Source organism: Podarcis filfolensis (assembly GCF_964270895.1).
Source record: "Podarcis filfolensis genome assembly, chromosome: 10".
Taxonomy (NCBI): Eukaryota; Metazoa; Chordata; class Lepidosauria; order Squamata; family Lacertidae; genus Podarcis; species Podarcis filfolensis.
The window spans coordinates 53,486,289-53,503,162 of NC_139612.1; the positions used below are offsets into that span (position 1 = coordinate 53,486,289).

General features: G+C 45.5%; 1 protein-coding gene across 4 annotated transcripts in view; it reads right to left on the bottom strand.

The window, feature by feature from the left end:
- Nucleotides 1-16,874, bottom strand: part of DENND2A (DENN domain containing 2A) — a 68,945-nt gene that overhangs the window by 23,095 nt on the left and 28,976 nt on the right. Inside the window, exons 2-11 of one of the 4 annotated variants that reach the window (XM_083572271.1) lie at nucleotides 16,757-16,851; nucleotides 14,087-15,286; nucleotides 11,859-11,986; nucleotides 10,812-10,933; nucleotides 7,405-7,602; nucleotides 5,874-5,970; nucleotides 4,981-5,031; nucleotides 3,370-3,557; nucleotides 2,281-2,390; nucleotides 1,088-1,157 (exon numbers count right to left, since the gene is read on the bottom strand). In XM_083572271.1, coding sequence (XP_083428397.1) covers nucleotides 1,088-1,157; nucleotides 2,281-2,390; nucleotides 3,370-3,557; nucleotides 4,981-5,031; nucleotides 5,874-5,970; nucleotides 7,405-7,602; nucleotides 10,812-10,933; nucleotides 11,859-11,986; nucleotides 14,087-15,286; nucleotides 16,757-16,842 — 2,250 coding nt within the window. In that variant the 5' untranslated portion in view covers nucleotides 16,843-16,851. Of the gene's footprint in view, nucleotides 1-1,087; nucleotides 1,158-2,280; nucleotides 2,391-3,360; nucleotides 3,558-4,980; nucleotides 5,032-5,873; nucleotides 5,971-7,404; nucleotides 7,603-10,811; nucleotides 10,934-11,858; nucleotides 11,987-14,086; nucleotides 15,287-16,756; nucleotides 16,852-16,874 lie in introns of all 4 variants that reach the window. The other 3 variants (XM_083572269.1, XM_083572272.1, XM_083572270.1) reach the window with 3 other exon arrangements.

The window sequence follows — 16,874 nt, forward strand, 5'->3', positions numbered from 1 at the left end:
TTAAGAAAGAGTGTTTTTCTTTTTTCTGTTTTTTTTATTTTTCTTCTTTTATTTTTTTCCCTTTTTCTGTCATATATTGTTGTTTTTCTTGAGCTTTATGTATGGAAATGATACTTTTTGAAATGATGAATTCTTTGTTTTCTAAAACTTTAATAAATATGTATTTAAAAAAATAAATAAAAAGGAGGCAGATTCCAGGTACATTTGGTGGTAGTGTAAACTTATAAAAAGTTATTGGTTTTTTTTAAACTATGGTAATTTTAATGAAGGATATCACTGGGTGTAAACTTCTGTGTGATCCAGGAGGATTTCTTTTGAGAGTCCTTGAAAATGCAGTCAGTGAAGTAACATTGGCTTGTTTCAAAGTAAACACTGCCAAGTTTGTTTGGGTTTGGATGCTACAATGAGCTGTGGCTAACCAAAAGTAGAAACAAGAGCTTCCCAACTCCTCCTTGCTGCACCAGAAAAGGAGAGGGCAGGGGGAATAAAGTAAAAAGGTAAAGGACCCCTAGATGATTAAGTCCAGTCAAAGGCGACTGTGGGGTGTGGCACTCATCTCGCTTCAGGCCAAAGGAGCTGGCGTTTGTCCACAGACAGATTTCCAGGTCCTGTGGCCAGCATGACTAAACGGCTTCTGGTGCAACATAACACCATGACAAAAGCCAGAGTGCACAGAAACGCCGTTTACCTTCCCGCTGCAGCGGAATCTATTTATCTACTTGCACTGGTGTGTTTTCAAACTGCTAGGTTGACAGAAGCTAGGACAGAGCAACAGGAGCTCAGCCCGTCGCGGAGATTCAAACCTCCAACCTTCTAATCGGCAAGCCCAAGAGGCTCAGTGGTTTAGACCACAGCGCCACCTGTGTCCCTAGCGCTAGCCTGAGGGATGGTGGGGCTTGTCCCCATCAAAATAAACTTTGGCCTATTTTTACATCTAAACATAGCCATTCTGCGAGCAGATTTGTTCAGTTACCTTTTTCACTTTGGAAAAGAGGTGAGTGTTGACAGCACAGAAGGGTTGCTACCTTTTTTGATACCATGCTGTTTTTAGAAGGGTTTTCTTTTTATTATTCTTAAAGATAGTTACCAGTAGCCTTCTGCAGTATCCGAACCTTCGACTGCCATCTTCACTAGTCAAGACAAATGAGAAAGTCTCACTGAAAGGAGAGAGATAAATAGAAGATAAAAATGACTTCTGCCTTGACAAGGCTTTCTTTTACACATACAGTGGTACCTCGGGTTACATACGCTTCAGGTTACTTACGCTTCAAGTTACAGACTCCACTAACCCAGAAATAGTGCTTCAGGTTAAGAACTTTGCTTCAGGATGAGAACAGAAATCGGGCTCCGGCAGCAGCGGGAGGCCCCATTAGCTAAAGTGGTGCTTCAGGTTAAGAACAATTTCAGGTTAAGTACGGACCTCCGGAACGAATTAAGTACTTAACCCGAGGTACCACTGTACTTTAGTAGGAGAGTTGGGAAACCTTTGGCCCTCCAGATGTTGCCAAACTACAACTCCCATCGTCCTTAGCCCTGCTTGCTGGGGCTGATGGGAGTTATGGGAATTTCTGAAACTGCCCTTCAGATTGCTAGAAGGGAGCTCTATGTTTGAATGCTAGGTCGGTAGAGGGAGTGTACTTGGGGATCTTGTCTTTCTTACAAGTTGGTTAGAGCAACATAAATGGGACCCAGCTTATCTTCACAACAACCCTATGAAGTAGGTGAGGCTGAAAGATAGAGACTGGCTCATAGACACCCAGCAATCATCATGGATGAGTGGGGGATTTTAGCCTGGATCTCCAAGCCTGAAACTGTCAGCCTGCAATGGGGAACTGATGACCATGCGGAGGTTATTAGTCTCCACCTCCCATCGACCCCCAGCCAGCGTGGCCAATAGCAAGGGATGATGGGAGTTGTAGCCTGGTGGCAACATCTAGAGGGCCACAGGTTCCCCATCCCTGCTCTAACCACTACACAACTCAGGGGATAAAGGTTCCAGGTTGGCCATCTCTACCACGCCCACCTGCAAGCTTCCTAAAGGTTGGCCACTTGCTTGTGCTAGATTAGGTGGTCTTCTAACCTGAATCTGGGACAAGACAATTGTTTTGACTTTCTCTCGTTGGCCTTACATAAAGTGAGCTCGTTTCTCCAGCTGGTTTCTTCTGGTTGAGCCTCACTGTTCCCCACTGGGCAGCACTATTTTGGATGACGGGAAGGTGGTATTGGTGGGTGAGAGAGAGAGAGCGAGAGGAAGAAAAAAAAACCTATGATGCAACTTGCCTGCTAAACTGGCAGACGGGTGTCCAGTCTTTAGCGTCAGGGAAGCAAAACTGAGGGATGGCTTTTAGCTGGTCCTCTGCTTCCCTCATGAATTTGAAGGAACGTTCAAGCTAGCGGAAAAAGAAGAGAGATTAGTTTAAGATTAGTGAAGAAGAGAGTGAAACAGCTTGAAGGACTGTCCTCTCTGCCCAGCTCTGAGATGAAACAAAGAGGTGATGGCAGAGACTGAGCTTCTGCCTGGACAGCTGCTTGTCTAGTGTACCTGACCTTCGCGTATTTTCCCCTCCAGCTGCCAACCAAAGCTTATGCAGTCAGCTTCAAAATGCATCAAGTTCCTTGGCGCCATCGCTACCACACCATCAGAGGTAATGCTAACATTTTAAAAGCCATACCTTCAGTTAGGGTGCTTGGTGATCTAAGAACAGAGGGACCTGCCTTACACCAGGTAAAGACTGTTGATCCTCTGTGTCCAGTGCTGTTTTCTCTAAGGAGTACCAGCTTTCTAAACGCCTCAGTCAGAGGACTTTCCCATCACCTGCTACCTCGTTCTCTTTAACTGGAGACAAAGGATTGAAACAAGGACCCAGGGCCGGATTTAGGTTTGATGGGGCCCTAAGCTACTGAAGGTAATGAGGCCTTTTATATGTTCAGGTGTCCTTTGTCAACAACAAATTGCTACTTTTTTGTGTCGAATATATGCTATATGGTAATTTATGGACCTAATAGGTATGTAAAGCCATTTGCACATAACAAAATATGTATTGTATCAAAGTAATTGCTGAATTTATCTTTTATTTTGGAAATGTACATCCAGTTTCTTTCCTTTAAATTTTTTTGGGGGCCCCAAGAGAGTGGGGCCCTAAGCTACTGTATAGCTTGTTTAGCTTATATAGCTTGGCCTGCAAGGACCCCTTACATGCGAAGTATGTATGACTCTATTGGATCATCCCCTCCTTGGATATTTCCAACCATATCTCTGAAGCAAGTACTTCTCACCCCAGGAAAAAGAAAATCCTTCTAGTTTCTCTGTCCAGCTACCAACTTGAGGTGGCCAAAGTCTGCAAGAGCACCTTCACTCACATGGCCCACCTTTAATGGAAACTGCTGGGTGACTTCAGGGACATACGGGGCACAAGCCTGCTTCTTGTGCAACGAGACCACTACAAAGTACTCAAAGAGTTGCCTTTCTTGGTACTCGATGAGATCCCGCTCCAAGGTTTGGTATCTGGGGGCTTGTTTCAGGCGAGACTTCACATGAACCAGGCGCTGGCTGTGAGCTATACAAAAGACAGGCAAAGGAAGTCAGGTTTGTGTCACTGTTTTGCATACTTAGTATTCCCATAATGCTTTGCAGTCCCACTAGCCCTTTTCTCAATGTATTCTCCATGATCTAAAGGGTTTGGTATTACGTCATGCCATGATGAGGACAGAAAAATGTCCAAACTATGCCACAGAAGTGTAAAGCGACATTATATGGAGGGCAAAGATGAAATGTACCGTATTTTTCGCCCTATAGGGCGCACCGGCCCATAGGACGCACCTCGTTTTTTGGGGGGGGGGGATGAATAAAAAAAATTATTTCCGACCCCAGCCCCCAGAACAGACTGCTATCCGCAAGCCTTGTGAGCCCGGCGGCAACTCCCGCCGGGCTCGCAAGGCTTGCGGATGTCTTCCTGAAGCCTAGAGAGCGAGAGGGGTCAGTGCGCACTGACCCCTCTTGCTCTCCAGGCTTCAGCGAAAGCCTGCATTCGCCCCATAGGACGTACACACATTTCCCCTTCATTTTTGGAGGGGGAAAAGTGCGTCCTATAGGATAAAAAATGCGGTAATATTAGAAGTCATTGTACCATGAGCTTCATGGTACAATGGGGGGGGGGAGAGCGAGCAAAATGACATACAGTTGGAGGAGTCAAAGCATGTCAGGAGTTGAGCATGTATATATTTAACTGCATAATTCAAGATCATTTTCTGAAAAGAAAAAGATAAAAGGCTAGAAATATTTTCTGTGTTGGTTTAATGGTACCATTAATTTTTTTAAAAATTGGTTGGATCCAAACGATGTTCTTTGCAGTTAGTTGTTAATATGGCAATCAATGGGCCTTAATTACAACTTACTTTTCACATTGATTTCAGTGGGAGCTACATGGAAGTCACTTAGCCTGATCCAACCCATTAAGTCTACAAATTATTAGATAAAACAGGCATATTAAACACCCCTACCCAAATGTGATTTTCCCACACTCTGATCCTTTGGCAGGCCCCTCCCCCACTTCATTACATGTGCGCGTGCAGACAGAAAAGAAAATTAAGTCCAAATCCAAAATATTAAGGTAGAACCTTATTTCCACCTTATCAAGGTTGTAAACCTGAATGCATGCACTCAGGAGGGAGTAGAATCCAGGGAACATTCTAAAACTTGTTTCTCAGTAGACCTGCACAGGGATGCACTACACATGAGTTGCAAAGATAATGAGCTTCTCTGCAAACTGTGATTCTGGAGAGCAGCATCAAGTGTGTAGCTCTCAGAAAGCTAGGTAAATTGCATGTTCATTTTTACAGTATCTGAATGTCTTTGCAAGTACAAAAAGAAATCTTGGTGCCTTTGGGAAAGAAAGAGTCTTGGGTGTAAATCATTCCTCAAACCCATAACTTCCATTTCAAAAATCTCTCTCTCTTTTGTTCACACTCCTGTTTTCTTACCTTTAAGCTTCTCTTCAGTGTCGCTGTCCGATTCGCTATTCTCATCTGTAACTAGCAGAAAATAGAGAGGAAGAGAATAAAGATCTTCTACACTTTACAAACAAAAATAGTAACTGCCTCCTAAACCAGAACGCAAATGCCCTTCAAGACACTCATTTCCCTGAATTTTGTGGTGCAGCCCTCCAACCAAATAATGTGTACAAAACTGTGTAATATTAAAGTGTGCATAAAGATGCACATAGAAGGGAAAATAACATACAGAAAAGCACATTAGGAGAAATGGCTCACAAAAAAAGGTGTATGCTAGGCAGTAATTGCACACAAAAATGTATATATTGAGAAGGACTTCCTTAAAACAAATAAATCAAAAACTGATGCAGAAAAGTGCAGACCTGAAGTTACGATTAGAAAACTGAGAAACTGAATGTGTGTTTGAGTGTTTGCCAGAACGGGCATAAACTCAAAGTGTGGATGGGGGCGGGGAGGCGGGCAGGGCTGAGACACTCCAACACCCGCACATGCATCACACCCCTTATTAGTTCCCGATCATCCCACTGATGAGCAGAGAAGATCCACAGGGAGCTTCCACTTGCATTCACTTGAACACATGCCAACACCTTGAGCACTCACGACCTTTGTTTATCCCCAATGCGCATGGGCACTTATGTGCAGGCTGCCCCCGTCCACAGATACAAAGCTGGCGGGCTCAGTGCATGAATGCACCTTGAGAAATAAGACAGATTTGTTCAGCCCTTTCAGCTATTTAATATTAGAAAGTGTGATGGTGGGTGGGTGGGTGGGGAAGAAGAACAAAACCACTATGAACCCCCAAACACAGTTCAGGCAAACACCCCAAAGCTTCTCTGTCCCCTCCCTACAAACTTCCTATTTACCTCTTCCTGAGCTGCTCTCTGTGGACTGTGACAACCTCTTGACTCGCTTCTTCCCTCTTCGCGCTTCATAGATGGCATTGATTTTTAACACCAGCTGCTTAACATAGAGAAGAAAAGTCAGCGTTTTCTCCATCCACAAGTCAAAATAACTGAAAATCCTTTCTCCCTTCCTGCTTCTTTCCTCGCAGTTATTTTCCTTTGGCCCTTTCTAGCCTTCTGCTCCAAGTATTCTTTCTCTTGGTGAGAATCTTCCACAATTCTGTATTTTTTACTTTTTTTAAAGTAAGCAAATCTTAGAAAAACATTTAATCCACACAGATAATTTGTAAAATACCTTTAATTTGTAAATTTGGGATGTGAAACTGACTCTCTCTGATTTGCTGGAGGTAGACTTACCAGGTGCATTTAACATGTATATTTTACCTTCCTGCACATACTATTTAATGTACATTTAACCTGTATAACTAATTTGGAATGTGCTATTACTTTGGAGGTATTTTTCTTCCAATTTAGACTTAAAGTAATGGATCAAGGGCTGTTATGGCTATCAGGTGGTTGCTCGAGAGCGATCAGGGAAGATGCCTCACTGGTCTTTCCAAAAGCTTTATTATTGGTGCTAAAACCATTACAAAGGCAGAGCACCTCTATTCCATGTCTTGCTCACTCGCTGGCAGAATCTGAGAGTGGGCGGTCCTTAAACCTTCCCCAGCAGAGTAATTTCTTGACCCCCAGCTATGCCTCCCCTCTCTGCGCGGAAGCCTACTTGTGCAAGGAAGGCGTGGGTAACGGGGGATCTCTCTCCTCCCCTCTTTGCTCAGGCAAGGTGTCCTGGCACCGCCTTGCATCCTCCAAGCCCTGCATCTCCTCCCCACTAGAGGCGTGGCTTCCTTCCTCCGCTGAGGAAGTGCTGCTTCCCACGATCTTTGGGGGCTCTCTGTAATCCATCCGCCTTCCCCCCTCTTGCCCCTGAGCCGATGCCAGTTCCCTGACAAGGGCCTTCGTTACACATCACAAACTTTGATTCTTATCTTAGGGTCCGGTATAGGGAACTTGTGGCTCTCCAGATGTTGCCCGAGAACAATTCCCAACATCCCTGACCATTGGCCTTGCTGTCTGGAATTGATATGAATTGGAGCCCACCAACATCTGGAGAGCCACCAGTTCTCCACCTTCTGGCTTAGGTACATCAGTCATACATCCTTTCACAAGACTGGCTCAACCCAAAGCGGGGAGGGGGAACATGTGATCCATTTTACATCCACAATAGGTGGTTATTTCAATAGCAGGCAACTTAAATTTACAACTTCATCTCACAATAATCCATAAAGTTTTTGGCCGGGCCGGTACGGAGTGAACAGAAATTAAAATTCCAAGCCTTTCAGCATATCCTGTTAAGATTGATGACATCATATCCATATGCTTATTCTCAGTCTTCACTATCTGCCTGCCCCTCCCCTAAAAAAACAACAACCGAGAGAGAGAGAGAGAGAGAGAGAGAGAGAGAGAGAGAGAATATATCTGTGTGGGTTACCTTAGGAATTTTTCTCCTCCTCTTGCCATTTTGAGTATCACCCAAGGAGAAGAAAGTATCGTCAGGGCTACTAGGGGTGGAAGGGGGACTGATTCTGGAAGGAGAACATGTCCCATCTCGGTTTGATTTCCGTATGTCTAATAGCTTGAAACTCCGCCGTTCTGAATTCTGCCGAAAGAAGATGGGCTTGGAGAGCAGCTGCAGAGGCCAGACAGGAACAGGGGAAAAACAGGCGGCAGCATTTAATTGGAGATGCAGCATTTATCCACGGCAAAAGTAACTCCCACCCCAAGCGTGCAAAGCAGAAACGTTAGTTACAATACTTCTTGGCAGATTATCTCTGGCCTAATAAATTTCAGCAGTTACTTTGATTTTCACAGGAAGGCCCAGCAAGATAATAGGAGAGACTCTGATTCCGCATCGTGACAAACTCACAGCGGAGCCGCGTCCTCATAGGAGAAAGAACTCTTTTTGCTTGTGCAACGCAGACTGGCAAGCCTCGTAGCAGCAGCAACAAAAAAGCCAGCAAAACCAAGCAACCAAAGTCATTTGTACGGGAGAATGAAAGAGCTACTGTACCACATTGGACCAAAAGTAACACGGGCCAGTAGTCTGTCAGGCTGTGGCCGTTTAACAATTGCTTCAGAGAAAAGTTGAAGCAGCCCTGAAGTTGCATATTTAGGGATTGCTACATTCCCTAACCCTGTCATTTAGCGATTGATTCTACCCAGGAATAATAGAGTGGTCTGGCACCTGTTCGTGGGGCTTCTGATGTTCAAGTCCTGGGTTTCGACATGGGAAACCCAAATGGGAATCCTGGCTTAGCCATGAAACTTACTCAGCGACCTTTGGAACTGTTGAAAGGTTGGTGTGAGCATAAATAAGCTCTCTGTGTACTGGCAACTGCTCCAGAAATTATTCCTTTCCAATTCAAAACCCCAAACCCCGAGGGAAGAACCAGCCTCATCTTAATCTGGGGAACAGCAGCGGGGAAGAATTATTATAAGATGACAGTCAAACTGGAAAAAACCCTCAATGAATGTGATGGGTACTTAGTTTGGTTTCTTTGTTAATGCAAACAAAACAAAAAATAGACTACTTTTTCAACATTTTTGGGAAATAGCAATACCTTTTTGCAATAACAAGATTGTTTTGCAATCCAGCGGGTGACATTTCCAGACTAAAGAAAGGCAGTTCTTCGAAAACCTTTTGTATGGAATCATCTCTTCCCACTCCTTTGAACCGCATATCCATATAGTAAAGGTAAAGGGACCCCTGACCAGTAGGCCCAGTCATGTTGCAAGGCATCCGGCAACCCGCACCTCTCTATTTTGACTCATCCAGGGTACAGTTTCTAAATCTGATCCATGTGACTGGGGTCTGGAGCTCCTTGAGTTAATGACACTGAGCTAGATGCCATGGTCAGTTTCCTCAGCAGCTCACCCCCCACCCCAAGCCTGCAATTGGCAGTGAGCTCAACAGAGTCTCTTCTCCAGACTTAACAAAACCAGAGACTGTGATTGCCAGCTTATTCCCAAAGAGAAACAGATTGCCTCTCCTCATGCAGCTAGGAAGGTCTGCATTTCCCTGTTCAACTCCTATTTATCACCCACAGAACAGGTAGGAATTAGGACACGTCCCAACACAGAGTTTGCTCCCTAGATGACAACAACTTATTACGATGTGCTCCAAGACACTCCACCCAGGTGTGTCCTGTGTGCCCATACTTCCTGGACTCCCAGAAAAGTCAGTGCAATAGCACAGCTGCAGCAGAGCATGACTCTCTTGCTACTTAACAGTTCAAGGGCAGCTCCCAAGTGCCCTTATGCTGTCTGTACCAATGGAAGGTTTCCCACATTTTTGCTCTACTGTCGGTCATTCACTTTACTACTTTATAGCAAGGGCAGCCAGGCTTCAGCTTTGTGAAAACTACTTCTGCTTTTGTTTTTATAAGAAGCCGGAGATCTGCCAACCAGAGCCAGGAGCAAAAGACAGGCGCATAAAATTTTGAAATTATGAGCTTGGGAATTTGCCCTGAGTCCCAGAAGTGACCTTTGCTCACAGTCCTTCCACACAAAAATGATGACCCTCCCTTTCGGTATTTCAGCATGATAAAGGAAGGGGTAATTTGTGTCATTGCTATGGTTAAACAATGAGGTTGCAGAAATTCTCGCTTATCTGCTGTAAGTCACACTCTGGTATCTACCAGTAGAACCCAAATCACCTTCTGCCCACTCCTCTTTTATGCCCACTATTTTGCCAATTGTTTCCCCAGTAGTGATGTTTTCCCAGTAGTGATGTATGGAAGTGAGAGCTGGACCATAAAGAAGGCTGATCGCCGAAGAATTGATGCTTTTGAATTACGGTGCTGGAGGAGACTCTTGAAAGTCCCATGGACTGCAAGAAGGTCAAACCTCTCCATTCTTAAGGAAATCAGCCCTGAGTGCTCACTGGAAGGACAGATCCTGAAGCTGAGGCTCCAATACTTTGGCCACCTCATGAGAAGAGAAGACTCCCTGGAAAAGACCCTGATGTTGGGAAAGATTGAGAGCACAAGGAGAAGGGGATGACAGAGGAAGAGATGGTTGGACAGTGTTCTTGAAGCTACCAGCATGAGTTTGACCTAACTGTGGGAGGCAGTGGAAGACAGGAGTGCCTGACGTGCTCTGGTCCATGGGGTCACGAAGAGTCGGACACGACTAAACGACTAAACAACAACAATATTTTGCCAATAGTTAAAAAAGAGAAAGAAAACAACCACCGCCAATAACAACCCCAGGCTGTTGGTGAAGCAGGGTAGAAAAATTAAAGATGGAAGTGTCACAGGAGTAAGAATTGAGACAGCAGTAGAATTAGAATGCAGAAATAGGATGATACCCACCAAAAGGGACAAAAAAGGAGCAAACAACCCACAGCTTTGTAACAAAGTGCTTAGAAGCCTAGAGATCTCAGATCGATGCTAGGCAGCTTGTAGCCAAAGAGAAATGCCGACAGGTTTAAAAAAAGGGGTGTTGTGTCCCATTTTCCTAGCACCATTCCTTCCCAACCACATTAACACAGTCTCTTATATGATCTTGTAGTGTTCTTGCATGCCTTTGGCTGTGGGCTGCTAAGGGCTGCCAATTAAACCCCACAGTGAGACGGAATCCAGAATGCACCATCCCAGAACCCATCAGGATTCAAGAGACATGGAATTCTCTCTCTCTTAACATCACAGAACTCATTGGGCATGAAGTAAACTACACCAGGGAGTTAATCCAAGACAGGAAACCACATCAGAGGGTGAATCAGTAATCTTGTTCCCTGCAGGGCATCCATTTTCTCACCACTCTGCCTTCACAATGCCAGCCAAAACATATAACTTTGAGGCACTGGGTTTTCAAGTCACATTGGTTAGACCAGGATACCTTTGTGGGTGTGCCAGGGACCGAAGATGAAGGAGACGCTTGGAAGTTCAGGACACATTTCTTCCCCAAGCAGCGGCTATTTGTCTCAATATCTTCATAGGGGTTCTCTTTTGCTGGTGGATCTGGAATAGGAAGTCAGAGGCAGCAGATAATCAGCACACAACACTGTGAGCCTTTCAGCAGCTCAAGGAGAACTTGGGTGCTGCCTTTACCAGATCAGCGCTTTTAAGATCGAGGTCCAGCTAGTCTTTTCCCACCCACTACGGGCAACCGGAAGATTTATCGTTGGACGGTTTAGCATGTTGCAAAGTATGTGAAGCTTCTCCCCCGCCATTGCTTAAACTCTATGCATGGAAAATCTTCACCTGTTGAATTTATGTATGTTGAGCAACTGTACAAACAACCTGGAAGCACTGAAGTCCAGTGCTTCAATATACTATGGCCACAATCCAACACACAGAGTCAAGTGTGCTTAAGTCTATTAATCTCCACTCCTCTGCCTTGGATTGTGGCCTGTACTTCAAATGCAAGACAAACATTAACAATTCACTCAAACCCCATTAACTACTCCGCAACAGCATCAGAAAGTGAATCACTTTTGGATCATCTTTTAGCTGGGGAGTAACATAAACATCCAACTTAATCTATGCCGTGTGTGCGCGTGCATGTACCCTTTTAGATATGTTATGTACACACAATGTTATAATTGTCAGTATATATTCTTCTGCTCTTACTACTTTTCTGTTACTAGTCGAAATATAGTGCCCGTAATCTTGTAATGTACATTATTTCTGCTGGCAAGGCAAGTCTGAGCATCAACAGGAACCCCGTCTCGTCCCCCTGCCCCCCAACCCCCACCCCCACTCGTAACACACATAGCAACTACTTCTAACAGAACAGTGCCCTAAATTCTGGCTGCTCTAAAATAGACTTTAACATAAAGTTAGGAGATCAAATGAACTGAGATTTAACTACTTAGGTCTTAAATATCAGGCTGCCCGTCACTCAAAGTTGGCCATCACCTTCCTCTGCTACCCAAATGCCTACCTAAAATATCTTCATAGACATTTTCCTCTGATAAAGTGCGTGTTAGGGCCAGCTTGGTCTGGGCATACCAATCTACCCGGCCATTCTCGGAAGAGGACTGCAACAAATCTTCAAACTCATAGGACTTCCTGTGGCATTTGTGGGGTAGAGAGAGAAGCACAGCTTTTAATAAGTTGACATATGAAATACTATTTACAGGTGTAGTCAGCAGGGTAGGAACTGCATCTTCACACATTTGTCTCATGTTAAACCACGACTGTAAAGGGTTTCCCCCCCAGATACTGTAGATCTCATTTCTGTGATCTTAAATTGTTATAAACTGTTTTCAACATTGTGTTTTAACTGTTGTAACCTGTCCTAGGATGAAGGGTGGGTTGATAATTATGAGCCACCCATGATCCCCACATCTCTCCATTCTTATATCCTGGCACATCTTTCCTCCTTGAGCTCCACCACTCAAAGATCTCTTGTTCACCCAAAAGATTCTGCCCCTTCTCCCTTGCTCTTCTATGCACTTGGAACTGCCTCTCAGAACACCTGCATGATGCCACCTCTTTCCATTCCTTCAAGTCACTTCCCCAAATCTAAACGTGCCTTGAAGCCTTTGGTACATTAGTCTGCATACTCACTGAAATACATCCACTTGGTTTGTCTATTTACTCTGCCTCCATTTCTTCCCTCTCTGTTGCCTCCTAGGCGCCAACATTTAGACTGCTAACTCCTCAGGGAAGGGACCCATCCACTTGGTACTTTAGTGAAATACCATGTATGTTGATGGGCAAGCTAACATAAAATGAACATAGGTCAATTTGATGCACTTGAGTCTGCTCCGTGCTTTAGTCGTGATGCAGGCCAATACTGGATCAGGAAAGGTCAGGGAGGAGCTTGCATCTCTTTACAAAAACCTGCTTAACTGTTGGAGAGCCATGGAGTTAAATGGTTCCTTACTTCTGGGAGTGGCCTAATTTAGAGGCCCTTAACCCTTCTGGGCTGAAGGCAAAATTACAGATTCCAACATCGACCATCATGTTAACTATAGCCCTTTTGTTGCACATAATAGGTAATAGAATATAATCATAGAATTTGAAAGGACCTCAAGGATCATCTAGTTCAACCCCTTGCAATGCCCAATGTGGGGCTCAAATCCAGGGCCCTGAGATTAAGTCTCAGGCTCTACTGACTGAGTTACCCATTATAAATAGCCCTTCCCTTGCCAACTTCCCTCTTCCATCTCACGCTGGAAATCACCCTCTCCCCCAATGAACTGGTTTCAGCAGGATCTGTGTCTGCAAGTTACACTGAGATCTGGGGTTTTGGTGGTGGGAGCAAGGAGGGAGCAGCTAGAAAAGGAAGGGTTATGCAACACATCTCCAGCACTTAAGAGGGTTAAGTTCACATATAGGCTGGATCTCAGATAGGCAGAGAGAGGCCTCTGCACAGTTCTGCTAAGACAGGTGTAGGATTCTTTTGGTCCTAGATGTTGCTGAACTACAGCTCCCATCAGCCCCAGCGAGGGCCAGGGAAGATCACAGCTGCAGCTCAGCAACCTCTAGATGAGAAAAGGTTTCCCACACCTGGCCTAAATCTTTGGGCAGGCTCTGCCAGTCAAGATATACAATGCCAGGCTAGATAGTCACCTTGGGTTTGGGGGCATTGGACTAACCCTGTTGCCCTCCAGATCTTGTTGGAATGAAACCTCCTATTGTTGCTGACTATTGGGGCTGGTGGAAGCTGGGAGTCCAACAACATCTGGAGGGTCACAGATCAACCACCGCTGCTTGAGAAGTTCATATGCATGAAACTTCAAAGAGGGGAAAACGCACTGAGTCCTCTCTTTCCATGAGTTTACAAACAAAAGCAGAGTGTGTGCCACTCAGTCCCTTGCCAAACTCTCCCTCAAAGCAAACTAGCGATTCACCATATAAACTGGTTCTCCAATTTATGCTCTATTTCCCTCCCCCTCTCTCTCCCATGTAAGTTTTCTTGCACACAGTGAAGTCTAGCAGAAAATCAGTCTTGGCACATAGCAAGCCAATTCTGATCAGAACTGAACCCCAAGCTTTTTGGCTGCATCGAGCCACATCAAAATGCTGGCCGTTATCAAATCAGGAAAACACGATCCACACATACCTGGCCAACAGTTTGAAAGGAATCAACACATATTGGATGTAGGAGTTATACGAATAATTCCATATTCAGCAGTTTAAAACAAAAAGTAGGAATGATACCTGTGATCCGTGTTCGCCTTATGCTTCCCATTCCTCAGTCTTCTGCTGACGGCCGAAGGAGGGGGTGAAGAAGGGAGGGGAGGAGGTGGAATAGAAGGCAGAGGGGGCAAATTTCGCTTATTCCTAACTGGCGGAATCCATCCCTCTTCGCCCTCGTGCTTGAAAGTCCGCCGAGGCTTGGGCAGCGGATTGATAAAAGGCTTCTTATCAAGCAATCCTGGCTCTGTGTAGACATTTTCCTCATTCCCGGGCTTGCATTTTGCACGGGACGCTTTCACCTCTTCCAGAGTCCCAAAGATAGGCTCACCAGCTTCGGAGTCCCAGCTGAGAAGCCGTTTCCCGAGCTCCGTCCGGCTTTCCTGGCCTTCAGAGGGACTTTGCCCCTCGTCCGCCTTCTCTTGCAGGCAGTGCGGGGAATAGTAAGTACCTGGCAACTGGGGCTGCAGCTCTGCCGATGCTCCTCCCTTCAAGGCCTGCTCCAGCTTCTTGACCTGACTCAGGACAGACACGTTCTCCTTCTGGACCTCTTTCTTCCCTTCCTTCAACTCGGTGCTCCTGCCAGTGTTGGATGCGGGTTCATCTTCCTTCAGCTTCATGTCTGCTTTCCTCTCTCCAACACATTTCAGCACCCCGATTCTCCTCTCGTTCTCTTTGCTCGCGCCTTTGCATTCCAGCTGCCAGTTTACAAGCCTCTTGGCATCCACGTCTCTCACCGCTGCATTTTCCCTGGTCATCTTCTCCACGGCGCCCAAAAACGAACTGAGCTCCTCTTTAACTCCTTGCTCTTCCTCCTTCCACGCCAATGCAGGAGACAGAGCTTCCTTCTTGCCTTCCCACTCCGAAATCTTGTCCTTGATGCTCGAAGGCTTGCTTTTCAAACTTGCTTTCCCAACAGCCCGCAGGCTTGGAGCACCTCCCAGTTGCTTCCTTATAATCTTGCTGCTTTCTCGGATGTTTAGTTCCACAGAAGGGTCGCCAATGATCATCTTGGGACTGAGCATGTTCTGCTGAATGCAGTCTATCCTCGGATCCAACATCAAGTTCTCCAGCGCCTTCAGTGTGCTCTCTACCACAGGAGATGGCTCTGCTTTCTGTACCAGTTTGGGCGTGGTGGTAACAGTCTCCGAGCACTTCCTCTTTGAAGGCCTGCACCAAAGTTCTGCCTTTGTGGTTGTATTATTTAGACTTTTAAACCTGCTCCTATGAAATGAAGGTAGAAAAATTGGCAGAGGAACTTTACCTCCACATTCCTCGCTCTCTGTTTGGTCATGAGCTTATAGCATAACTCTTAAACTTCCTGAAATCTTCATAGGTTTGCTCACCTCCCTCTGCCTTTACTTTTCCCTTGAAAGAGGCGTACTTGTGTCCCCACCCCCTTTCCTCACTGAAACAACCTTTGTCGACCTGGCATCCTCCAAATGTTTTGGACAACAACTCCCATTAGCCCAAGCCAGCACAGCTGTGCTGCCTGAAGCTGATGAGGGTTGCAAAAGTACAAAACATCTGGAGAGTGCCAGGCTGCAGTAAATCCAGCTGCATCTTTACCTCACTCATCTAAAGATCTTAATCATCCAATTTTATTCTGCATCTCCCTCCCCTTATCTCTGCACTAATGTGAGCCTGTGTTTTGAGACTTTAAGTGGGTTCTTCAGATCAACAGAATCCCATTTTGTGTAGCGCATGTTCAAAACCTTTCCACAAGCTTGCTAAAAAAAAAGGTATTGCTATAGCAGTACACTGTGTGCAGCTAGCTTAAGGGGTAACGGTAAAGGGACCCCTGACCATTAGGTCCAGTTGTGGCTGACTCTGAGGTTGCGGCCCTCATCTCGCTTTACTGGCCAAGGGAGCCGGCGTACAGCTTCCGGGTCATGTGGCCAGCATGACTAAGCCGCTTCTGGCAAACCAGAGCAGCGCACAGAAACGCCGTTTACCTTCCCGCCAGCGCAGTACCTATTTATCTACTTGCACTTTGACGTGCTTTCGAACTGCTAGGTTGGCAGGAGCTGGGACTGAACAACAGGAGCTCACCCCGTTGTGGGGATTCAAACCGCTGACCTTCTGATCGGCAAGTCCTAGGCTCTGTGGTTTAACCCACAGCGCCACCCGCGTCCCTAGCTTAAGGGGTACAGCAGGCCATATACACATTATGAACCAGCTGCTTCCTCTCTCCCAGCTATTCCTGCCACATATTTTAATTATAAAAAACCTTTCTACCCAACTTTTCACCTCCATAGTGGTATCTCCAGGGCTATTTACAGTGGCAATAAGACAATAAACATGGGAAGCAGCTACCATCACTGACAGATACTAAAATTAACCACCACCCACTTTATAAACAGAAGTCAAGTCAACAGAACATGTCACCGAAAAGTGCATGTAATTAAAAAAACCGAAACAAAACATTTGACATCTAGCACACCTACGAAGGAGGGATGCAGCAAACCAGAAGGGCCAAAGCTCAGTGGTAGGACACAGAGTGCAGAGGTCTTACTCCCAGTACATGTATTTAGGCTCACAGTGCTTGTCTCTAGTTCAGAAAATGGGAAGTGAGGGGCAACTACTCAAACTGTTCTCATTTCAGAAGCGCAATTTAGGACCAATGAGACGTCATCATTTCTTTCCTTACACTCCTTAGAAGTCACTTTGAAAGGGACGTTAAAAATTACCCACCTCTCAATAGCGTTGCAAACACTGGTCTTAGGCTTGATGCTCACGCTGGCGACTGTGTTCGCTGTCATTGTGTCAGCACATGGCATGACTGCAGTCTACCTAGGAGGGGGGGGGGGGA